The following is a 26,506-nucleotide window of genomic DNA, read 5'->3' as shown; positions in this document are numbered from 1 at the left end:
TCACCACTTTGGTGCATGCGCTTGTAATCTCAAGATTAGACCACTGTAATGCACTCTACGTGGGGCTACCTTTGAGGCTGCTGCGGAAACTACAGGTGGTGCAGAATGCTGCGGCCAGATTACTCAGTGGAGTGAGAAGATACCAACATATCTCACCCACTCTGGCCGCTTTGCATTGGCTGCCCATCCGTTTCCACATCGACTTCAAAGTGTTGATGCTTACTTACAAAGCCCTAAACAGTTTAGGACCTTGATACTTGATGGAACGCCTACTCCCACAAAGATCTACCCGTGTCACTCGTGCGAGTCAGGAGGTGAGGCTGAGGAGCCTAACGCCGAGAGAGGCCCGGAAGGAAAAGACCAGAAATCGGGCCTTCTCGGCGTTGGCTCCTTGCCTCTGGAACAACTTACCTCCTGAGATTCGCGCGGCTCCCTCGCTGGGCATTTTGAAGAAACAACTAAAAACGCTGATGTATAAGCAGGCCTTCCCAACAGAAAACTCCTGACGATTTTTCTCTATATATCTTTCTTTGATTTCTATCTCTGTTTAGCTCTAATGTTTTTAAAATTATATTGTTGCTTTTTTATTGTAAGCCGCCTAGAGTGGTCTAGTATGACCAAATAGGCGGGATAGAAATAAAATAAATAAATAAATAAATAAATATATGGAAAATTCTGAGAAGGATAATCTAGTCTATGTACCTATAGAACAGGACAGTTTATTTTCATGGGAAAACATTCAATTTCTAGTTGTAATGCAGCTTTCAAGACACAAGAACACTTTAAAATAACCTGATAAGCTTAAATCATGCTTTAATAACAGTGTCCAGAATTCTGTCATATACTTGTAGAAGAGGAAGAAGAACCATTAAATTTTTTTTTTGGCTCATTGACAAGGTGCCAGTCACACACCCAGTACCTTCTCAATTAGCCCAATTAGTCACAGCAATTTTCACAATTCATTGTACATGCACATCCACTAGAATCCTGGCCATTAAGGTAAAGTTAATTTACAAAATAAGAATTTTGGTTCTTGCCTTGCTAAATACATCAAGGAAAAGAAAATGAACTTTGGAACTAAGGGCTTGATCATACCTGGCAAAAGAACCCCAGTTATAGCAATTTGGCCATTTTTTAGATCATTCCATAAGGTTCCGAGTGCATGATGTATGGCCAAGATCAACTCATTTTCCCAGCCAGTAGTTTATTTCCAATTTATTTTCTTCTTGCCAAGAGTATGGTTTTAAATTGTACTAATGATGCATCAATACATTCCTTACTTGTATAGCATGTGTGCACATTCCTATCGATTATTTTCCCATCCTCGGTCTCCAGGGAAGGCAGCTGCCATGATTACTGCATGGCAGCCCTGCGATTAACTTTTTGATTTTTTTTCACAAGCAGCACAATGGTACATCGATAAATCAAGATCTCTGGCTTTACAGGGACAATCTTGGCATGGTTTAAATTTTTGTGCCATTTGTCTTGTTTACTCCACCTATTGTCTGCCAAGTGGCACAGTCATACAGGTAAGGTCAGGGAGCACAGTGGGCAGTGTATTACTTCCCAAGATGCAGACACCACAGATCAAACATTCCCAAACAGACTTTTAAAAAAAGTTGGGGCAGCATTGCCCCAGGAAGCATCAGAAAAAATAAATAAATTTCATGGTAAAGTCGGCAATAACATTTCGAATAGGAAGAAATTTCATTAAAACCAATGGGAACATTCCTGCCAGTATATATACCATGTAATGTAAAAAAAATGTGTTGGCACAACAGAGGTACAGTATAGAAAGAACGGTATAACTGGGGTTATTTTGGCAAGTGTGATTAGGCCCTAAAGCATCTCATATTGACATATAGACCATTAGTCATGTGAACAGAAAAGTAGAAACCCAAGTATAGGGTTTATAAATGCATTTATAAAGTTAGCTTTTCTAAAATGCATTTATAAAGTTAGCTTTTCTAAAAGCTAGTATGTGCCAATGCCAAAATACTACTTTAATAATGGGTGGAAAGTCCCCATGAATTTTGCAGAGGTTGACGTTATACTCATTTAAATTAACAAGCAACACTTCCTGGGACCATAAAGATTTAAAAATGTAAAATCATCTCAGCAAATACTGAAATTCAACCAAGCACTCCTGTATCAAAAGTTTTTACTCTACCTGAGCTTATGACATCCTGGAGATCAGAAACAGTATACAGTATAAAGGGCTGGACAGTGAGGGACCTTTTCTTATTAAATAATCTCAAAATGCATACCAAGAGCTTTGTTCTCTCAAACCAGCTTGTGCCAATTTAACTAATCCCAAGAGGGATAGCAGTCCTGCTTGGTTTTTAAACAATTAGTTTAAACAATTCTAGTTTTCACAGCTGGCTGGCTCATTACTGAACTCTGAATGCCTATTTTGTAGCTTGTGTATAATAAAAGGATACTTTCAACCTCTGAATAGGCTGCTTTCAGAGGTTCAGGTCTACCCTTGAAATCTTGGAGAGCCACACCTGTACCCCTCACTTCTCCAAATATTCTTCTTCACAAATGTTTACTGAAAAGGCCTCCTCTCACATTCTAGTTGCAGCAGAGAACTATTTAATTCTTTTGACTTTTTAAATGGAGGGGGCGGGGGGCTAGTCATTCAAAGAGATGAGGCTGGTGTGCAAAATGGCAATATTATCTCCCATACCCCTAAAGGTCACAAGGGGTCTTCTGGAAGAAAATCAATCTATTTTAATTTTAAAACTTGGGGGGAGGAAGCACATTAGGGCTGTACCAGGGTCCATATGGCCTAGTCTTTCCAACAGGTGGACAAACAATGGCCTAGTGCATATAACCATAGTTTGTCCACTTCTGTTTTAATCCTAGATGTCTTCTCATATTGATTCTGTAATTCACATGGTAAACAAAATAATCTGTTACAAAACAAATCAATAAGTGCAGAAGTTAATCTTCATATTCCCCAACAAGATTTGCATTTAACATTCAGAGATTTCACAGTGTTAGCCATAGCGCAGGACAAGTAAACTGCTGCATATAGTCCATGGAACTATATTTCCAACATGTCTCCAAAATGCAAGGTACTAGTATTTAACATCAAGAATGATAATAACTGGTTCCCCCATTGTTTTGGAATAGGTTCACATCTTACCAAATGCCACAATAATCACTCCACTCTCTAAGAAGCAAGGATTTCATTCCTACCTAGGCTTAGTTCTCTGCTAGAAATCTCACAGTGGAATTTAGATTTGTTCTTAGAGTCCACCTTTCTGTGCAGCTAACGTGAATGTTCCAACTTTACCACAGAAAATATTTTCAACTCTGTTGTAAGGTATGAATTTTGTTCTCTTTATATCACAATGTTCACATTATTTAGTATCTGTTCAATATTTCTATTTTTAGTCTATACACAGTTTTTTAAATTATCCACTTGAACCAGGCACGTACATTATTTTCAAGGCAACAAATTTCAAGTAGCTCTAAATAAAGTTAATCAGCCCATTGAAACCATCTGCATCTACAATAGCATCTGCAATGCTATTGAATAAGAGCATCATGGGAAATGATCTCCTTCAATCTGCTGGTATAAAACTCTTAAGTAATCTTCGACATCTAGCACAAGATCTTCTGTAATCTCCAAACAGGTGAGATCTGTAACTTGAATAACCTCTCTCTGATGCCTATTCACCTGAAGAAACTCTCCCTTGACATTCTTACATGCATGAACAGATTTTTCACTGAAAGTATCTAGATTCTGTTTCCATAATTATCCAAGTCAATACTTGTGGTGTAGGTCATTCCAGCAGGGAACAAAAAGACCCTGGAACATCATGTTAGCATTGGCCTTCTTTATCTTTCCATCCCAGGTGTTACATGAGAGCTTCTAGTTCAACCAAAAACAGAGAAATGAACCTAAGAACAGAACTGCTTTTTGGTACCTGGGCTTCAATCAAGTTTTTACTGTAGAGGTTTCTGTCAGATCTCACAGCTTCATAGAGATTCTGCTGTTGTTTTAATTTTATTTCAGACTCTGCTATCTTCTTTTTGTAATCAAAGATCTGCATCTCCCGTACTTTGATATCTTCCATGTGAAGGAGGGCCTGCCAAAGAAAGCATAACATTAGCAGCATTAAGCCATCCTATGATATCTGGAAAGGCTTTATATACAAACGTAGCTGAATATACAGTGATACCTGTCCAACAAGACAGGTTTTTAGCTGAAAAGCTAGAAGTGTGTATACAGATTTCTTTACTTTATTAAAAAAAGTCACTGAGGTGGCTATTGGAAGGCAGAGATTAGCAGGAGGGGTGTTCATAATTATTACCTCTTACATCATTTTATAATTAAAAATCCCCACCAGGGCTGCTTAGATCCCATATGGGAAAGGTGCCTTCATCCCTTCCCCAATAAGCACAAAATTAACCAGTGCTGCAAGATCTAAAACAGAATAAGCAAATAAGCTATGTTCAAATCCATTTCGCTATAATGAAAAGTTATTACATAAGAGAGAGGCTTTATGCATAGATGTTTATATGTGCATATGCACAGTAATTTCTATTAAACATATCTTAAATGTGTTACCAAATACAGTAATTCTAATCAATTATTCAATAAGCTACCTTAGTAACAAAAAGTTAAATCACTGTCTTCAGGAGGTACAGTTTCAAGGGGAGAATAGCAATATATAATAAAAAAGAATTAAATAGGTGATACGCATAGATCATTTTAACCAATGAATATTCTTTATAATGTCAATGGAATTAAAAACCCTTCCAGAGAGTTGTGTATTATAACTTAATATGCAGTTCAAAATCCACATAATCTGAACCACTTTACTTTCCCTTATCTCTCTATGGTTCTCATTTATCAAACCTGCCAATGGATAACCTATTGTACTACACACTTCCTTGCACAGATAAAGGCAACCAAGGTTGTTTGCCTAATCGTGTCATTATTATTCCACTCGTCTGCTTTTTTTTTAAGGAAAACAAGCTATGTTTCAATGATGGAGAAAACAAATGACTAGAAACATAAAACATGTGCTATTTTATAAAAACAAACAAAAAAATCTTGGAATTTCTTCAAACAATTTACCATAAACAAACTGCAAATGTCAGAAATATTTGAAAGTTTTTCAGATAGCCAAGCAGCAGGATGGGTCCCCCCCACACACTATGACAGGAAATAAGGCAATGATTTGATGATCACATAATGATAAACTTAGTTGGGAATATATCTTCAAGAATGCCATAGATCCATTACATTTCCATTTCCACCCACTCAACCACAATTCTATACATTTCATCCTAACATGATGCATATTTTATAGCTGTAAAATATTCTTGGAGTGGACAAAGAGAACACCTGTATTATAATAATAAATACTGAAACATACATGCTAGTTGGATTTTAAAAACAGTGGTAAAAATATTGTTTATGGAAAGCTACAGAAACAAAGACAGATGCTCAACATAAAATAATGTTTGGATTCCCTGCAACAAATTTTTATTTATTTTATTTATTTATTGCATTTATATGCCGCCTATCTAGACATAGTCTATTCTGTAACAGATAAACTTTTGTTTCACAATACAGGAGATGTTTGTAAATTCACCACTTAGACTATACATGCATGATAAAATAAGAATTTAAGTTATTGAACTAACAGAAAAAAGTATAAACACAAATAAGGATGTTACTGGAATAACTTTATGCATAAAAGAAAAACCCTGTCAGGAATTCAATTTTTTGTCTTTTTCTTATAAACCCCCCCCCAAATACTTCTCTCTCTCCCTTTCTGTCTCACACACACACACACACACACACACACACACACACACACACACACACACACACACATACCATACCATACCCTATACTATACTATACTATACTATAGCCAAGATCCTATTGTGCAACTACATACAATGTTGTAGACCTGAAAATTGTAAAGGTGCTGACATGGAAGAGCTATCCCCAGAGCACTTCTTCCAGCACATTGCACAATTGGGTATGCTGTAGTTATGCAACTGATTACACAACTGCAGAGGGCAATTCCCTGTTCCTGAAGACAACTTCCACGACATTTACATGAACATAACTTTGTTACATTGCCAGGATACTGATCTGTATATGTTAACTGTGTCTGACTTATGGTGATCCTAACAAGGGCATCCAAGGTATGTGAAATCTTTAAGGAGTGGTTTTATTTATTCCACTTCCCAGCAAATCTCTGTGACTGAATAGGAATTTGAGTCCTGATCTACTTCAACACTCTGTTACATTACTCTGGTTTTCAGCACAACATATATATTATATATACTTTAAAAGATATAGATATAGATATATAGATAGATATAGATATAGATATATAGATATAGATATAGATATAGATATAGATATAGATATAGATAGATAGGTAGTGACAGATTTTACTTTCTTGGGCTCCATGATCACTGCAGATGGAGACAGCAGCCCCGAAATTAAAAGACACCTTCTTCTTCGGAGGAAAGCGATGACAAACCTCAACAGCATCTTAAAAAACGGAGACATCACCTTGCCAACAAAAGTCCGAATAGTCAAAGCTATGGTTTTTCCAGTAGCGATGTATGGAACTGAGAGCTGGACCACAAAGAAGGCTGACCAGCGAAGAATTGATGCTTTTGAATTGTGGTGCTGGAGGAGACTCTTGAGAGTCCCCTGGACTGCAAAGAGAACAAACCTATCCATTCTAACGGAAATCAACCCTGAGTGCTCACTGGAAGGACAGATCCTGAAGCTGAGGCTCCAGTACTTTGGCCATCTGATGAGAAGAGAAGACTCCTTGGAAAACACGTTGATGTTAGGAAAGTGTGAAGGCAAGAGGAGAAGGGAACAACAGAGGATGAGAAGGTTGGACAGTGTCATCAAAGTTACCAACATGAATTTGACCCAACTCCGGGAGGCAGTGGAAGACAGGAGGGCCTGGCGTGCTCTGGTCCATGGCATCACAAAGAGTCGGACACGACTAAACGACTAAACAAAGAAAAAATAGATAGATATATATAATATAAAGAGATATAGATAGATATAGATATAGATTATATATATAGATATAGATTTTATATATATATAAATCTATATCTATATCTATATCTATCTATCTATCTATTCTCTCTCTCTCTCTCTCTCTCTCTCTTTAAGTCATGCCATCCTGGTAATATCTCATTTGGAATTCAATTGTTATAATTGTATTTTTTGTGATTTTATGCATGTTATATTGATGTGTTTTTATCGATGTAAGCCACCCCGAGTAGACATAGTCTAGAGGGGCAGGGTAAAAAAAAATCTAATAAATAAATAAATAAAATAAACATTTTACATTATATACATACTATATACATAAACCGTATACTATATAAACTATATACTACACAGGAAGTATTTATGTATACATTAGCCGCCTAGAGTGGTCTAATTTGATCAGATAGGCGGGATAGAAATAAAATAAATAAATAAATAAATAAATGTGTCTGTGTGTGGTACCAATATGGCACTGTGAATAGAGTATCAGACTAAAGTGCAAATCCCCGCACAGCCAGAGAAACTCACTGGCATGATACTAAAATTACAGGGCCTACACTAGGGTTGCCCTCTATATCATGTCATGGGAAGAAGATTGATTTCCCTTGTGTCAGAGACAACTCTGATTGCAGTTTCACCATAGGAAGTTGCAATTTTATTATAGCACATTGTAACTAAAATACACCCATTTGAATCAATGGAATTTATGGATGTGTTGACTCACCAAATCTCCACTGTTTCAATGGGCTTACACTAACATGACTTACTACATTAAACAGGATTTCAACCACTGTTTTACAATGAAGGTCCTAATATGAGACTTGGTGGTTAGTACAGTATGTGCCACATACGCTGAAGTTAACATTGACTGTAATTCCGAATGAGTTGGTATGTTCATAGGTTGCACAGTTGCTATCAGTACACTTCCCAACTGAGAACAGAAAGTAGTGACTGTAGAACGTTGAGCAGAAACAACAAGTGGTAAAAGAGGTACCAAACTCAGTCTTGATAGTTGTATCGTTGTCAGTGGTATCAGGAATGGCAAATGGTGAGATAATATGCATTGCTGTCCATGGTCCCTACGTTCCTGATGGTAAGAAGACCAGCTGGTGGAACATGAATAGTATTACAATCCTTGAAACCTGTACTAACACCAATTGGGAGATGGTAGGTACCAACATTAATAGTAATAAAGAGACCTCAATTAGTGATGGTGTGGAGGGCAGATACATTCAACAGCATGTGTAAGTGGTCTTGGAAGAACAGTAATAAGATGCTGTCAAGAGCCTTGAGGTCTTCCCCAAGTCAGTATTGCCCCCAAATGAGTGCTGTCAGAGCTAGCAAGATGAATTGTCCCTTTCCTCTCATTTTGCCCTCCAATACCAAATGCATAGAAGGCCTATTGAGAGAGATGTCAGAGATGGCCTGGGGAGGCAGAACTGATGGCTGCTGGAAGATTTCTTCTAGTAGTACAGAAGAAATTTTTCTACCTCTTTTGCTGTGCCTTTTTCTGTTTCAGAGGCTGATCAGAATATTAGTTTCTCCTTGGCTTGACCACCATTTTTGGTGACTCTAACTGGATGGCTTTAAGGCAGACTTGACCTGCTGATTCAAAGTGATGCTAAGGGCTACACTGATGCTGAGGGACTGGATCAAGATGCTGAAGAAATAGCTATGTGGATAGAATCACCAAAAACAGCACCCTGAGGACCCCAGGTAACCAACAAACAGAATACATGGTGGACCCAGAGGTAGTCATAGCTGTAAATGTTGTCGCTGCCATGGCCTTCTCAAACATATGAGACCTCGGGGTGTACCCATTGTAAAGGTAAAGGTAAAGGTTCCCCTTGACCATTTTTGTCCAGTCGTGTTTGACTCTAGGGGGCGGTGCTCATCCCCGTTTCCAAGCCATAGAGCCAGCATTTTGTCCAAAGACAATCTTCCATGGTCACATGGCCAGTGGGACTTAGACATGGAACGTTGTTACCTTCTCACCGAGGTGGTCCCTATTTATCTACTTGCATTTGCATGCTTTCGAACCGCTAGGTTGGCGGGAGCTGGGACAAGCGACGGGCGCTCACTCCGTCGCGTGGATTCGATCTTACGACTGCTGGTCTTCTGACCCTGCAGCACAGGCTTCTGCGGTTTAGCCCACAGCGCCACCACGTACCCATTGTAGTGAACAAAATTAAGCTAAAGGAAGAAGCACTGGAGTATATGCCGGGGGAAGGAGGGCCAATAGTCAAATACTGTACTCTCAGTTTCAAGGATTTCAAAACGAGTTGTCAAAGCCTATCCAGATATCTTACATTTTATTTTAGTAGTGGTGATAATACACTAGAACATTTGTTACTGACTGTGGAGATGCCTAAAGTTGCTTACACACCCAGTTTATCACCCAGCTCCACCTTTTCCTTTTGCCTATTAAAAATGAATTGACAACACTCATAAAAATGAGATCAAAATCCATAGTAATATAAAGCTAGTTCAGTGGGTATATAGACTGGAACGAAATTATAAAATAGGTCACTGAATTTGTAACATTGCAGTCAGGGATGAGATTGAGGACCCCTTTGAAACAGATATAGGGGAAGCAGAAGGGGAAGAGAGAGAAGGGAATAAACAGTGCCCAACATTACTACCTTTTCCTTGTTAGCATTGGTGCTGAATTTGACTTCCAGAAAATCCATAAAATTTTTAATGGAAGCAACATCTCTGTTTTTTTCATCCCTGAAAAAGGAACTGGATAACTCCATAAAGAACCTGAAGACATTTTAATGTATTGCAGGGGTGGGTAGCCTTCAGAGGTCTGAAGACCACACATGACTGCCTTGTACCTGCTCCCATGTCCTCCTTACTTCCAAAAAAACTATAATGTTTTTGTTGAACTGATCATCTAATTACTTTTTTTAAATTAAAAAATGGGGGAAAGGAACATGGTAGTGTGACTTATAGATATGTAACATATGCAACATATATGCAACATATATATAAGTGAGGGCACAAGAGAACCATGATTACCAGCAAATAAGGATGTTTAAAAAATAGGTCAATGATGATATAACATTCTGGCTTTCTGAAAAGCTAGTAACCATAATTGTTCATAGTATATGGAATAGGAAACTGGTTAGTCAAAGGCTTTGTGATATATTTGTGGTTTGTACGGAGAGAGGAGCAAAGGGGCAGATTTCTTAGAGACAGGGCATGTCTACAATGTGGCATCTTATCTGTTGTTCCTTTCTTTGTGTAGACTACAAGGGAAATATTTTTCCTGATCTTATTGGGCAAATTCTGAGTCAGTAGGTCGAGGATGGACAAAGTACAGCCTGTAACATGCATGTTGCTCCCAGCACCCCACACTTCAACAGTTTAACAAATTTCTCAGTTCTGAGTTCATTAGATTAGGCATCCTTCAGTCTCAAGAGACTATGGTAACATGCTCTGTATAGAGGACTTGGAACAGCGTCTAATGTGGCTGAGAAGGCCAATCTGAGAGTAACAATCCCTTCCACACTGATTACAAATACAATCTGTATCCTGTTCAGCTCCCTGATTTGGCTGCTTTCAGGACTGCCTCTTTGCCTCGGCCTGCTGGGCAAGGGTCTCTTCAAATTGGGAGAGGCCATGACGGACCACCTGCCTCTAGGCTGAACGCTCAGAAGTCAGGGTTTCCCATCTGTTGAGGTCCATTCCTAAGGCCCTCAGATCCCGCTTGCAGATATCCTTGTATCGTAGCTGTGGTCTCCCTCTGGGGCGATTTCCCTATACTAATTCTCCATACAGAAGATCTTTTGGAATCCGACCATCAGCCATTCTCACAACATGCCCAAGCCAATGTAGATGTCACTGTTTCAGTAATGTATTTTGCTGTTTAGTCATTAAGTCGTGTCCGACTCTTCGTGACCCCATGGACCAGAGCACGAAAGGCCTTCCTGTCTTCCACTGCCTCCTGGAGGTTGGTCAAATTCATGTTGGTAGCTTCAGTGACACTGTCCAACCATCTCGTCCTTTGTTGTCCCCTTCTCCTCTTGCCTTCACATTTTCCCAATATCAGGGTCTTTTCCAGGGAGTCTTCTCTTATCATGAGATGGCCAAAGTATTGGAGCCTCAGCTTCAGAATCTGTCCTTCCAGTGAGCACTCAGGGTTGATCAGTAATGTATACATACTAAAAATTCCAGCTCGTTATAGGACTACTCTATTTGGAACTTTGTCCTGCCAGGTGATACCAAAAATATGTCGGAGACAACGCATATGAAACGTATTCTGGTTCCTCTCCTGCCATGCACAAAGGGTCCAGGACTCACTGTAGTACAGCAGTGTACTCAGGACACAGGTTCTATAGACCTGGATCTTGGTATATGCTGTCAACTTCTTATTGAGTCATACTCTCTTTGTGAGTCTTGAGAACATGGTAGCTGCTTTGCCAGTGCGTTTATCCAGCTTGACATCTAGGGAAGAGAGTGTCAGAGATCATTGAGCCAAGGTACACAAAGTCATGAACAACGTCCAATTCTTGCACGGAGATAGTAATAGAGGGAGGTGAGTCCACGCCCTGTCCCATGACTTGTGTTTTCTTCAGGCTGATTGCTAATCCAAAATCTTGGCAGGCCTTGCTAAAACGATTCATGAGTTGTTGGAGGTCTTCAGCAGAGTGGGCAACAATGGCTGCATCATCGGCAAAACGGGAAGTCCTGCATGCATTTCAGTTGGACTTTGGTCTTTGCTCTCAATCTAGAGAGATTAAAGAGCTTTCCATTTGATCTAGTCTGGAGATAGACACCTTCTGTTGCGGTTCCAAAGGTGTGCTTCAGCATGACAGCAAAAAAGTTCTGAGTTCATACAAAACATAATATCATGGTTAACTGAAGATTTCCTGGATCATTTGCTACTTTGTCCTATGCAGGGAGGAGCAAAGTGGCTGCACGTGTGCCAAAAGGCTCCTTCATATTTTGGTTAATTAACTACAATGTGATGGAATGTGGCCATGTACAATAGCTTCCTGTCTTCTCAAACTGATGTGCTTTCACTCCACTAGCTTATATCATCTGCATTTATTTTATTAAATCAAGGTGCTTCTTGTCCTACAGGCACTTCTGGCATAGCACTTCTTATTCTCATCTGGTCAATTAGTTGTACGTTGTCATCTGGATAATGAAGGATAATCTGTAACGATATTCTAAATCTCCAGCTCTTCACCATGACTCTGTCAACTCAAACATTCTTTCATTAATAGCTCAAATGAACCTTCACAGTTTCAAGGGACTGATCTTGTATAACTGGCATTTTCATAATCTCTGACTGAAATAAAAACATCTGGCATCAATCTACTGGGATTGATTCAACTGCTCTCAAGTCTGATGTACAATGTGCATCAAATAATCTATGTAGTGATTAAAATGACAGATGTCTACTGTGAAAAATAGGAAGCCTACTAAGATTATCAGTGTATAAGAATAATGAAGTGAAGCAATAAAGTAAAGAATAATGAAGCAGGTCAACAGCACAAAGGATCTGTGTGTGTGTGTGTGTGTGTGTGTGTGTGTGTGTGTGTGTGTGTGTGTGTGTGTGTGTGTGTGTATGCATGTATGCATGCATGTATGCATGCATGCGTGCGTGCGTGCGTGCGTGCGTGCGTGCGTGCGTGCATGTATGTATGTATGTATGTATGTATGTATGTATGTATGTATGTATGTATGTATGTATGTATATCTTCATCTTCATCTACTGCTGTGTCATTATGAATATTTTTATTCTGGATAAGTCCCACAAAGTTCATTGAATCTTTATTTCTATGTAAATATATTTCAGAATGTAGCCACTGCAACAGTGAAGTGAGCCACAGAGCAAAGAAGTGTCCACAGATTATTATACCTACATTACTCTTTCTTGTTCATTTCTATGCAAGCTTGTCTTTCAAGTCACATTTGAATGACTCCTTTGCATAGCAGTAACTGCACTCCCAATGAAATGTATTTTTAATACACCGTATTTGCCGGCATACAAGACGACTGGGTGTATAAGACGACCCTCCAACATTTCCACTCAAAATATAGAGTGGATGGTTCTGCTGCAGCGCCAGCGGTGAGGCCCGAGGAGGTCGAGGAGGAGGGGAAGCAGCCAGGCGGGCGACGGTAGCGGAGGAGGAGGAGAAGGAGGAGGAGCTCTCCGGCAGCAGGCAGGCGAGTAGGCAGCTGGCTTAGCCGGCGACAAGGCCCGAGGAGGGCGAGGAGGAGGGGAAGCAGCCGGGTGGGCGGCGGCAGAGGAGGGGAAGCTCTCCGGCAGCGGGTGGGCAAGTGGGCAGCTGGCTCAGCAGTGCGGGACAGCAGGCAGCCCAGTAGCGGGCTCTGGCCACTCAGGCATGGCTGGCTCTGCTTCTCTCCCACCGTCCGGACCAACCGCCTGCCTGCCTTCCACCCCAGCCAGTGCAGCCCTGTGTCACTCATTCAACGGCGGCAGTGGCAGCTCTTTCCTGGCCCAACTCAAGTGCATGCAGCATATAAGACGACCCCCCCCCAACTTGGAGGCATGTTTTTTGGGCCAAAAAAGTCATCTTATACGCCGGCAAATACGGTAAGAAAAGAAAAACACTAGTATGCTGTAAACAATTTTTTTCTGCAGTAGGGCAGGGGACAGCTTTCTGTTCTCATGATCTGTTGTGAGCAACAAGCTGACAGATGAGCATTAAGGAGCTGCAAAAGTGCTCACTTTCCAAAATTTTGAAGTCAGAACCCTGTTGGGTGTAGTGGAGCATAAAGCTATGCCAGCATAGTTATTCAGCATATTTTCTCTCAAGAAATAAATATCCCTGTTCTGAATAACTGAATCTTGTGCAAGAAGGTTTTGGAAGCAGCCTTGCCTGTGTCACACATGGTCTGGCTTGAGTAAGCTATTAATTCTAATGTTGCCAGAAGGAGCAGTGAGTTTCCCTAGCTGAAACCATAAATACTATTTATTTTGTCTAAGAAATAAATAAATAAATAAACTAAAAAGCAACTCATTTATTATGTTTTACAACTGCAAATTCTACATAGGAAAATACCTGAAAGATATAGAAATATGACTATAGTATTAAATGTTCCCAGACATTCTTCACTAACCTAGTAGTACTCTCAAGGTTTGGAAAGTTACTGTTTTTAGTAACTTCATTCAGTCTCCTACACAATGCAATTTGGCAGGTAGGTTATGCCTTTTAATGAATATCTAGTTTTTTATTTTTAAAACACATGCACACAAAGAGGGGAAGGAAGACTGAGGGGAATCCAAAGATCAATTAAATCACCTATCACTGAAAAGAAAAAGAGGTGTGGTCTTTGTGTGCAACTCAAATGCAAGGGTGAGTGATACCTATATTAGACCACCAAAAGAAAAGAAAAGAAATCACAAACAAGCTAGCTTTCAACTTTGCACACATCTTCATCTAGCTGGGCATTACAGAGATCTAATAACGGTATATTTAACACTGAGCTCCTTCTCAGCACTTTTCTAACGCTTGCTATTTATATGTATGATACTTTAGTTCCTTGCTTGTATCTACATTGAGACAGAGTTGTGTGACATATACCAAAGTCAAGAAATGGAATAATTAACATACTCTTCGGATCCAAAGAGCTGTAGCATGCTTCCGCACACAGTATGCAAGTACACAAATCAAGAAAAGGTTGTAAGAATATGATGTTTGTTTTCCTAAAAGTCTATTAATAATGCAATCCTATAAATCAGCCATTCTCAGTGGGGGTTATTTGGCTCCCTGGGAGGCCCTGGCATATTTGAAGAGGGATACAGACTGGAAAAAAATCTTCACAGACCACCTTATATGGCTTGTTATGAGACTTACACAATCCTTATTTGGCATATATTTCTTCCAGATTGTGTTTATGGCCATGGCTAAAAAAAGGTTGAGAATGACTGCTATAAATGCCTAATCAGAAGTATTGTTGAGTTTAATAGCACTCACTGCTGGGTAAGTAGATACATGACTGACTTAAAAAGAAAGAGGCTCAGAAGGGAACATTTAATCTCACCTTATTTCCTCTCTCATGTGCATGTGGAACATAGGAGAGGGAATTATATTGCACCAGCAGAAGTGAACCTGCACCAGTGGGTCAGCTTCGGTAAGCTGATTTCAGCCCTGGCCAAAAACAACTGAAAACTGACATGACTTAAAGGTCATGGCTTTCAGCTGAATGAGGGTACCATTCTTGAGGAATTTGCTTCCTCCTGAGGTGACTGCGGTTTGCTACTTAATAACTGAATGTAGTCCAGCAAGTTACATGCATCTTAATTAACTCATTTTTAAAATGAAATACCCTGTGATGCACATCCTTGGACTCCCCTTAGAATGCATACCAAGTTATCTAGGTTTCACAGACTCAGATCTATAGCAAAAACAGACACACTTATATTCTGTTATTATAGATAGGGGAAGATTAATGACAAATGTCTGGGCATTGAAAAGCTAGAATATCACTGGATAAATGGTGGCTAGAATCAAGACAATTTTTAAAAGTAAATATTCAGGGTGAACATAACAGCATGGACTCATCTGTCATATTTAGACTGCTAGTGGGAGGTGGCTAGGAGAAGCTTAACTAAGGACTTTAATACTACTGGGCCAAGATTACATCTGCCAGCTTTTACCCGTTCCCACAAACTGATTGTTATGGAGAGCTAGACCTTTGGCTTGAATCCTAGCATTCTGTTTCTTTACCATTTACTATATTATTCAAAAACCTACTGCTCACAAAGTACTGGTCTGCTGTTCAACATTCCTCCTCAGGAATTTAAAAATGTTCAACTAAAAACTAGCCCTACCCAAGGACCAGTGGTTAGAATCAACCATTTTTATTTGCCAATAAACATTTTCCATTTGGCTAAAAAGCACACATAGAAACATTAAGCTTTCTGAAGATGGCAATGAACATCATCATTATCTTATTTATTTGTAAGTGACAGAGACGTAAGTGTAAGGGATGTGGTGGCGCTGCGGGTTAAACCGCAGAAGTCTCTATGCTGTAAGGTCTGTAGATCTTCAGCTCTAAGATCAAATCCACACGACAGAGTGAGCACCCGTCGTTTGTCCCAGCTTCCTCCAACCTATCGGTTTGAAAGCATGCAAATGCGAGTAGATAAATAGGGACCACCTCAGTGGGAAGGTAACAGCATTCCGTGTCTAAGTTGCACTGGCCATGTGACCACGGAAGATTGTCTTCAGACAAACGCTGGCTCTATGGCTTGGAAATGGGGATGAGCACCGCCCCCTAGAGTTGAACACGACTAGACAAAAATTGTCAAGATAAACCTTTACCTTTACCTAAGTGACAGAGATAATACCTGTTATCCACTATAACAGTGTAGTGGTCAGGAGCACAGTGCAACAAACACAAGTTTCAAGATAGTAGCATTGGATAGACGTGCCCTAAGGGAATACTTTATAAGGAGAAAGACAAGCCATGAAAAGAAGAAAGAAAGAAAGAAAGAAAGAAAGAAAGAAAGAAAGAAAGAAAGAAAGAAAGAAAGAAAGAAAGAAAGAAAGAAAGAAAGAAAGAAAGAAAGAAAGAAAGAAAGAAAGAAAGAAAGAAAGAAAAAAAGAAAAAAAGAAAAAGGAATATCAGAATCAAAAGTATTGCATGAAAAAATAGCTGATACTGGGGGAGGAGCAATGTCAGGAAACCAGAATTTTTACCCATATTTTTCATTGTATATTGAATATTTGGATAAAAGACTCATGTAGATACCTCAAGCCTTCCCAAATGGAGGGACAGAGAGGTGGAACACTAACATCAGTGAACAATATGCATTATGAAAAGGTTACCAAAAAGGGGAAAAAGCACAACCTACTTACTTTTATGGGGTAAAAGACATGAAAATCTGACATCAACAATAACTATATAATGGCAAGAACCATTGTATAACATGTCAGACAAAGTTACAACCATAAGTGAGTAGGCAAAATAACAAATAAAACAGACTCATGCCAATCAGTAATATAGTTTTATATAGAGAATACTTCAGCAGGCTCTCAAGCAAATATTGGAGCAAATTACAGTTCAGAAGGTCAAATAAACAAAAAAGCTCTACCTAACCAGGGTGAGTGAACAAAACAGACTGGTTATAGCATCTATCTCTACAGATTTTCTGCTGACATTCACATTATTTGCCTTGCACTGTAGCTTGGCTGTATGTAGGCTCTGGAACCTCCTTCTCATATCTTCATTATTGACCCTCCTTTTTAGGCAGGCATTTACTTTGTAATCTGTTGTCTTCTAACATTTCTCATTGGAACATTTGAAACATTGTCATTGCAACTACATGTTTATTCTCCACTGCTGTTTCAATGCTTTGATCTTTGGGCTTTAAATCACAAAGGATTGTTTTGATCACTTATTTATGGCAGCTATGCTGTTAGCCAGTATGAATTCTTAAGAGAAAATACAAGCGTGAAGTTTTTAAAATAATTAAGTATTAATATTAATATTAATGTTTGCTTACCAAGAAATACATACTTTGAGCATGAGCATGGGAGGAGGGCCTTAGACTCTATCCATTTACAAATCACAAATGATTAATTGTAATATTATACGCTTTCTCTTATTTGCAAAGGAACCAGTGGAGGAATAATCAAAAAACGTTTGAGCAATATCAGCTCAAGCCATGGGAGACTAAAATTGTCTTAATGTGAATTTTAGCAGCTGGGGATAGCAGCAGTATTTAAAAATATATCTGGAGTCATGAATCCAAAGAAAGATTGAAAGAAATTCAGAGGGCAAGTTTTCGCCTCACATAATCAAGCAGCTAGAGATTAAAAAAAAAATTCCATTCATTCAAAAAACCCACAAATGGAACAACCAGTTAGAGGCAAGTTATCTTCTAAGCATCATTTGTCTATTTGCTTCTGTAAAGCACTTCCTGATAAACAAATGAGAATAGGATTCAACACAGCTCCTAGTCCTTCTGACAAGTTTCTTATTCCAGGCTTGTGTTTCTACGTTTCTGCCTATTTACAAAAATCCACGAATTTTGCTCATATGTCCCACATCCATGACAAAAACATGGATATGTAAAATTATTTAGTCCTGAATAACAGCTCTACCAAAGACGGCTAATTAGAAGAGCAGATGTTAATTTTCCTATTTTAATTCTATCACAGAATTAGATTCCAAGCACTGGAATTGAAGATGCTTGATGTAAACTCTAAAACTCCTCATGATAGGTAAGTTTAAAGATTTTAGCAACTTTGAAAGCCACTATGATGTAGTAGGTAGATTGATGGACTAGGACTCAGGAGATGTGGGTTCAAATCCTTACTCTGCCATGGAAACACATTGAAGAACGGCACTTGTAAAACCACTCCTTAAATACCTCACATACCTTAAAACCTTATTAGGTTGCCATAAGTCAGATGCAACTTGATGCCAATAACACCTTTTGAAGTATTCATTCATGCATTCATTCATTCATTTATTCAATTTATATCCCGCCCCCAATAGCGCCAAGGCACTACCCTGGGCAGTTACAACAAATGTAATACAAAACAAAAAAATACAATTCACCCCTAGCACGCACTACTTAAACACATTTTTGCCCAAATATATGTTTTTCAAGCTGAGAATTTTCAAGATATTAACTGCAGATACCAGAATATGTGCTAAAAACATCCATTGATATATGTAAAAATGTATGGTGGTCTAACTGTGGCAGCTACCACTGTGATTTTACAAGGTGCCAATTACATGAGATCACATGTCTGATTAGATTACATAACAATTTTGTTGAGATTCTTGTGTCCTAAAGGCCACTGTGAAAATGATAACAGAATCTATTCAATAGAGTTAAAAACTAAAAAGATCCTTTTGTCATCTTTGAAAGAAAGAATTGTGCCTGTAAAGACACCTCTCGTACCTTTTGTGTCAGCTCACTAGCATCATTGATATACCGGTCTCTCTCCTTCTCCAACTGAAAGATAATCTTCCTCTGTTTCAGAGCCTCTTCCTTATAATTATGAATTTCTTCTTCAAGGTTTTTCTTTGACTGTTCGTGGAGCTTAACAAGGTTCATCTGCTTCTGAGTGACACTAGCAGCCTTGAGCAAGTTCTGCAAAAAGGAGAACAAGATTGTCAGTATTTTTATCAAACGAGCTTTCATACTAAAATCTAATACTACCAAATAATCAGACCACAACTTGATGTTACAATGGAGATATGTGTAAGTTCCCTAACTCTTCCTTTTAATGAAAAGCAGTCATGGGAGTAGGGATCAGAGGCATAGGAGAGAGAGTGAGTATTTCTTTGGTTGTTTCTCTTCCCCCTCTCCTTTATTATTATTATTATTATTATTATTATTATTATTATTATTATTATTATTATTATTATTATTATTATTATTATTATTATTATTATTTACAAAAACCCACCTACTCAAGATTTTCTCCAACTTCTGACAGCAGCCTCCCATAGCTACAGTCATGAAAGGGAACAATTTTTAAAGCATGTTGAAAGACTATGTGCTGCTAGATCCTCATAGACAAAATACCTTTCCCAATATATCTCTCCCTAGTCCAAGAGAAAGCAAAATGGCTTTTATTTCCAAGAAGCCATGTTGCTGTAACAAAGAGGTTATAAACAGTGTTAAGAAATTTAAGAACAGTGATAAAGATTAAATAATTTCTTTTGCCTAAGTAGCAGTTGCCTCTCTTTATTTATAGAAATGATTTATTTATTCAGTTCCAGAACAACCTATTTCACAAAAATTAGAAACAGTTAGTCTCCCATGCATTGCTCTTTCTCATTCTCCAGTGGTCTTCCTCTTCCCCTCCTCACCTCCCACTGCCTTTTTATCTCACTGGGCTTTCTATGTGTCCATTTGGTAAGTTTTCAGCCCGTCCCTGTACTCAGACAATGGGCACACATGCTTTTTGATTACTACAAATTAAAATTATGTCACAGGATAGGCACAGCTGTGTTGGGCAAAGATTGCAGGACTTGGGGCAACCTGGAGGAAACTAGATAGAGCTATATGCTGCCTGAAATCCTATTGTGCTGCTCTGTGTGCCTAATTGTGAAAATCAGTGGCAAGCGCTGCTGATTAATGGCAAATCACCACTGATTAAAGGCAATTTCAGGCCACACATGACTCATACACAATGCAATGAATATTTAATAATAAATACTAAATAGATGCAATTTGCTGCTTCTTCTGTTAATATCATCACCATTCCAATTGCAGAGTTGTAAAATAGGATTTCAACCACTGTATCCCCAAAAGGCAGCTAAATTATGATATGAGAAACAGAATATCATCCTAGATTTTTGAAATGGTTATAAATAGCTGTCACTCATGCAGAGTTTCCAATATGTTCAAAATCTGTACCCTTCACTCAGTTGGTCTTCCAAACTAAGAAGAATATCTTGCTTTATAAGAGAATCCATTTTTATACTTATGATCAAGAATGTACTATCCTTTAATTACACAGCCACTTCTGAGGCTTCTGATAAATAGTTAATATGTGGCTATTTCATTTCACAAATACAAGTAACAGTAGCATAAATCCTATCATACTTTTTATCCCATATCTACTCATCAAACATGCTTCAACAAATATCTATTATGGAGAAAGAAATACCAGTTCTTTATTGAATGCAAATACAGCGATACTTCCATTTTCAGATCATGTGGGGTCATAAATCTCCTTGCTTTTTTACAGCTGTGGTATTTTGTGAAACAAAATAGTAACTAAAATAAAAGCTGCATGTGTAACTTTTTTTCTCTTTGCATATCCCTCATAGTATCCTGACAAATTTACATGACCAAAAAATTATACTGGGAAGCTTGTGGACTAAACAATAGAGATGCTTTGACTCATATTTTTAGGAGGGGCCCCCACTACAGTAACAAGCTTTCATGAACTAAAGCTCACAAGAAGTTTTGAACTATGTGTACATATCTGATATATCCATTCTTCAGAATCTGATGTACTTACCTTATTCAATATGTCCCTTTCTCTCACCAGCTCATCTATAGCTTTCTTATCGATCTCTACTTGCTTTTTTGCACCTTCCAGTTCTGAAGCACAGGAAAAGATCATAAACTCGGACTTGGATTAGACATAGCATTATATTTTGGACCTGAATTCTTTTTCCAAAACTCAGATAATCAAGAAAGAAATCTCATCATTCCACTGTACACTTAACAGATAGATCTTAAACAAAATGGTGCAGCATGGAGCATCCACTGTGGGGAGTATCTGTGTCCAAGATACAGTACTTGGTTCCATTCCCTCAACCAGTTTTGTTTCCAGTTTTTTTCCATCTCTATTCATCAGCCAGTCAGCATTCCATGGGCACAGAGCATACTAAGTCCCTACTGTTATATTTTAGGGGAATGATTGTCCCCAAAGACTTTTTCCTACAGTTTTGTTTGTTTCCGATTTGTATGTTTGCAAACCTTAGGATTCCTTGAAACTGAAATCTCCTCTTGTGCCATTCTGGCTACACAAGTACCATTATTCATAGGTGTAATACTGCCTTTAATATATGGAAGTGAAATGTGCAAGAAAATATTGCAGTTCAGAATGTTCCTGGTTTTGCAAGCCATGCCCTCCTCATTCCCTCTCACTCCCATCCAGTTTTTCATTCCATTCTCCTTTTTAAAAATCAGTGAGCATCCCATGGCTACTCAGCATACTCAGTTCTCACAGAGCTGTTTTGAGGGAATTCTTCCCTCACTTTTTAAAAGTTTTTTTTTAACCTTTGCAATTTCTACTAACACCTCTCTCTCGTGTGGGGGTTATATCTATGCTCCATAAGCAATGGTGGCCACAGACTAAACATAAGAAATAGAGGATGCACTGATGCTTCCAGTCTGGCTTTTAAACGAGGCAAAGATATATGGAACTCTGAGGGAAATACGTACAGATCGTATAATAGGGATTAGAAGTCTATTTATAAGATTATTTTCAAAGAACTGAGACTGTTTTCTAAAGGATTAAATGCTAAAACCTCAACTTTGTTATTATAACCGGAATCATTTCATACAATTATTGTCCTTTTTCTTTTCAGAGCTCAATTCATATGAATCCTTTCTGTGGAGCAGGGAAGGAAAATGCACCATAACTACATATTCATAGCTGCTCCCTTAATTTTCATTGTATTGTCATCCAAGCACCAAACAATATTTTTCAGTCTACCTGTCAGAAGCTTCTGAGTCACCCAAGATTTTTTATACTTGCATTCATCCATTTTCTATAAGAATTTTAAACTACTGCCATATTCTGCAAAGATTTTTGCATTCAGTGAATCTGCAGGGAACTATAAGTAGCAATTTCCTAAGCATGCTAATCATATCTTTTCTAAAAGAAAACAATTCAGGCTGCCATCTCACACATACCTAATTGGGAGTAAGTAATAAGTAATTGGGAGTAAGTTATAAGAAACTGGCTGAAATCCTGTTGTATAGCATAGTAAACTGCAACTAGAGTAAGCTCACTGAATCAATGGAACTCATGGAGTAGTTTAGTCAAAGCCCACTGATTCTTCCCTTCTCCTTCCCTTGCTCACTCACTCGCTCTTGCTCTCACTCTCTCTCCTTTTCTATTTCACTAATATGGATAAAATATTCACAGGAACAGATATGGACAGCTCAATTCCATAAATGTTTATGCTGAGCTTCATTTCTGCCACATTTATAGAACTGCACTGCTGCAAACCTAATACTGTAATAGGAAATATGATCAGTGCTCAGTCAACTCCTGTTCTGCCTCCTTCACAAGTCCCACTGCTTTGAACATCAAAGAAAACATAATGATTCCATCATCCAAAACATCACTAGTATTCTCTGCCCATTTCTGGGCAGGTGGCCTGCTCCTGCTGCCATTTCGTGACTGACTCCCTGCTTTTGCCAAAATTTTGTGACTGATAGGACTCAGTCATTTTCAGCACTCTCAAGTGCATCCTGAGGAAACAGCAATTTATGAAGCCCTGCACTAAAGAAGAAGTGTTTTCTAATAAAATATCCATATAATTGCTTTGAATCTGACTCCTACCTTTCTCCAGTCCATTTATTTGATTTTTAAGAGTGTCCCTTTCATGTTCTGCCTGTGTTTTGTGCTCTTCTACAACACGCAATTTTCGCTGCATAACTTCTCTCACTTTGGAGAGCTTTGCTATCTCTTGACGCATCTGAGACACTTCATCTTCTCTTGACTGTGAAAGAGAAAGGAATAGGAATGGAGAAACACTTAATAAAGAAACTAACTACCTTCCCTCACTGTTATTGTCATCATCATTAATAACAGCAATGAAAAAACATAGGCCAATAGATATTGAGGTTGTAAGGTTTTGCAGAGCACAACTCCATCCTCTAGCTTACCTTTTAAATCCACTTTTCTCCCTAATCTAGACTCTTCTCTTTCTAGACTCATGAACTGTTTGGTACCAAGAGGGGAAAAAACACCACTAAATGGCTGGCCACAACCACTCATGGAAGGACATCAGGACAGAAGAACTACAGTGCATTCTTTCTTTTCTTCTTCCAAGATGGCATCGACCATCACTCTCTCCAAAGAAGAGGAACCAATATGTGAATATTAAAACACACTACTTCGTTGTAACAAGCTATTACCTTTTGTGCAACTGTAGCTTCAGGGATAAGGTCTGTGTTTATGTGTAAATGGAGGGAAGGGAATAAAGCATATTTATTTAAAAAGCCTTCTCACTGTTAGAGTGATGGAAGATATAAGGAATGCTACTGGAGTAGAAGAAGTGGAGGCAGCAAAAGAAGGGAATAAAGAGGAAAAATGCCAATAGTAAATAATAGTACATTGTGTTCAAGACAAGTAGCCTGCAGAAGGCTATTGTGGAAAAAGAGGTCCTGGGGCATCTTACAGTGCAATTCTATAAAAACGTCCATGGCATAAATCCCACTGATCTCATGGTATATCCCTCTGAGCTGACATTCTGAGCCTTATACTTTAAACAACTTCTGATCCTTGTACTTTAAACAAGACACAAAAAGTTTTAAAAGATAAACGTCTTTTATATGTTTCTTGAAGCCTCTTACCAAAAAAAACCTCATGCCACAATTTTAACCTCTTGAATTAATTAATTTGCACATTTCAGCACAGATCATCTGGTTTTATAATGACTTTTAATAGAGTGTTCTAGACATATAGGACAGATAAGAAAATAATCTTGAGAACCAGTACTTCTGATATTGAAACCTTACACCAGATCAATTACACCAGCTCAGGATAAACTCTAGTTAATTGTTTTTATTGTTTTGGCCAACAAGGCCTACAGAAGCAGAATACTTCAGAAGAAATTGACTTCTGTTCACAAGAATGGATTGTACTTTTCTACATTCAATAAACTATTGGGTTTCTGTCATCTTCTTTAGCATAAACAGTGCTCTTGAGTGGAAGAGATAAGGTACAACAGGTGAACAATGGAACTAACTTTGGTTTATACAGTGCTTTTCTCCTTAAGGAAAGACAGATCTGTTTTCCTGCAGAGCACAAATGAAAAACTACAAAAAAGACAATAGAATAGAAAGACAAAATAGCTGTTACTTACACAAGGCTGTCTGAATGGGATTATGCCCAATGTCACTTTGAACTTACTCTCAGCTCCATGGTCTTCTGCTGATTCTCTTGCATGAGTTGTTCAATGGCCAAACTATGTTGTTCATTCTCTTGCTGGAGTTTGACATTTCTTGCTGTACACTGTTCTAATTCTTTTGTGGCTCTTTCATTCAAGATCTATGCAAATGTGTCACAAATCAGATGATCAGATTTATAAACCGTACTGTCAAAGCTATTAGAAAGTCCAGTTACACCTCAGGCTTTACAATCTTTTCTTCACATTAGCTCTGACTATCACATTAACATTGCACTATTAATTTAATACATCAAGAGATGTTTGTTAAACAGCTTGCAGTGGGAGGATTGGCAATTTTTAATGAGTAACGTTGGATAGAATCTTTTTTGAAGATCATTGCAAGCCTCTCTCACAGGTGGAGATAAATACACTCATGCCTGTTTGTCATTTGGCAGATAAAAGTGTACTCATTGCAACTGATCATAAGAGTCGAGTGGTTTTAATCAACAGAAGTAGTCAGGAGCTATGAATTTTAGCAGAAAAATTGCAAGGCACTATTTCCAGTCTCTACATCTTCTTCAGATAATACAACAATCTACAATAATACCTTTTGCTCTTTCAGCTGCTGTTCAAGTTTCAGGAGCTCTTCCTTGTTCCTGTTCATAGCCTGCTGCATTGTCTTCATATCAGTTATCTTGTTGTCCAGTTCTGTCTGAAGTTGCTTCAGTTCCCTCTCCAGTTTGTCTTTCCTCCGGGAATCTCGTGAAGCCTCATTCTGACGCATCTGGATTTCCTGCTGGAGCTGCATCAGCAAGGAAGAGGGAAAATAGCAAAAATTCCTTTGTCATTTAGTTGAGGGAACTGGGAAGTATATATTTACTGATAAGTATGACACTCCTTGACACTGGATAATTCATATGAATGCTACACTAACCTCTAATTACCAAATAAGATTTTAACCAGACTACTACTAAATAACATTATTTCTGCTACTTCTATTAAAACAATTAGAAATTTGTTGAGCATTTTTACAGTGCATTACAAGTGGCCAGAAGGCTAGTCAGAAAACATAACCAGTAGTAGGCAAGGTGGGGTTAAGGAGATGAAACAGAGGCTTCACTGAAGGAATGGAGGTAATGATCAAGTGATAGTACAACAGCTGTTAAAATGAGACTGGAGTAGTTTGGGAACAATTTTTACACTTTGCTCAAGGGAAACTTCAAGGAACACAGAGAAGTGATTTGATGATCAGAGAAAAGAGTACTATTTCAGGAGTTGTGGGGTAGTAATTAATGCTAGAAACAGTTCAACATCCTCCTGCTTGTCTCAGAAACTCAGCTGGATGTTGCAAGTGCTTTCAAAATAGCTGTAAGAAATAGCCACTAAACCCAGATGCAGATGGCTACCTTCTGTGTCAGTCCCTCCCTTGGGGTTTAAAGTGGAACCTATCAGCAGGAGAAAATGTAGATCTGATCTGTTTCACTTTCCTCCATCTAACAAAAAAAAAAACCTGCCCCTGATTCCATTTCCAACATATTCTTCTCTAGTTCCCTTTATATCCATTTTAAGATTTCTCCCTAAATTTTAATATAAAAAAGATTCCCAAAAGGAAAAGACATACTGAATATAATTTTCCGCTAAAGCAGAATCATACTCTGCCTTTCTGAACCCTCCATGGTCTCCTGCCTCCTTTGTCTCAGTGACTCCCCTCAACAAGGCCCTCTACCCACAAGATAAGGAAAATTGGTAGGGAGTGCAATGCCTGCCTGAAAATTGGTTAGTCTGTTCAAGGAATGGTGCTTGCCTTTTCAATACAAGTCCCTCAAATAATCACTCTGTGAGGGGGACGCTCCA

At 38.5% G+C, this 26,506-nt stretch overlaps 1 protein-coding gene across 1 annotated transcript in view; it reads right to left on the bottom strand.

Annotated features, from left to right (window-relative positions):
• Positions 1-26,506, bottom strand: part of CFAP58 (cilia and flagella associated protein 58) — a 125,045-nt gene that overhangs the window by 88,731 nt on the left and 9,808 nt on the right. The window contains exons 5-10 of the mRNA XM_020788938.3: positions 25,260-25,454; positions 24,676-24,813; positions 23,101-23,260; positions 21,040-21,122; positions 18,963-19,154; positions 3,939-4,100 (exon numbers count right to left, since the gene is read on the bottom strand). Of these exons, the coding sequence (XP_020644597.2) occupies positions 3,939-4,100; positions 18,963-19,154; positions 21,040-21,122; positions 23,101-23,260; positions 24,676-24,813; positions 25,260-25,454 (930 nt within the window). The remainder of the gene's footprint in view (positions 1-3,938; positions 4,101-18,962; positions 19,155-21,039; positions 21,123-23,100; positions 23,261-24,675; positions 24,814-25,259; positions 25,455-26,506) is intronic.

Source organism: Pogona vitticeps, chromosome 3 (genome assembly GCF_051106095.1).
Source record: "Pogona vitticeps strain Pit_001003342236 chromosome 3, PviZW2.1, whole genome shotgun sequence".
Classification (NCBI taxonomy): Eukaryota; Metazoa; Chordata; class Lepidosauria; order Squamata; family Agamidae; genus Pogona; species Pogona vitticeps.
The sequence above is the reverse complement of the archived record's forward strand: the minus strand, read 5'-3'. Positions and strand labels throughout refer to the sequence as shown.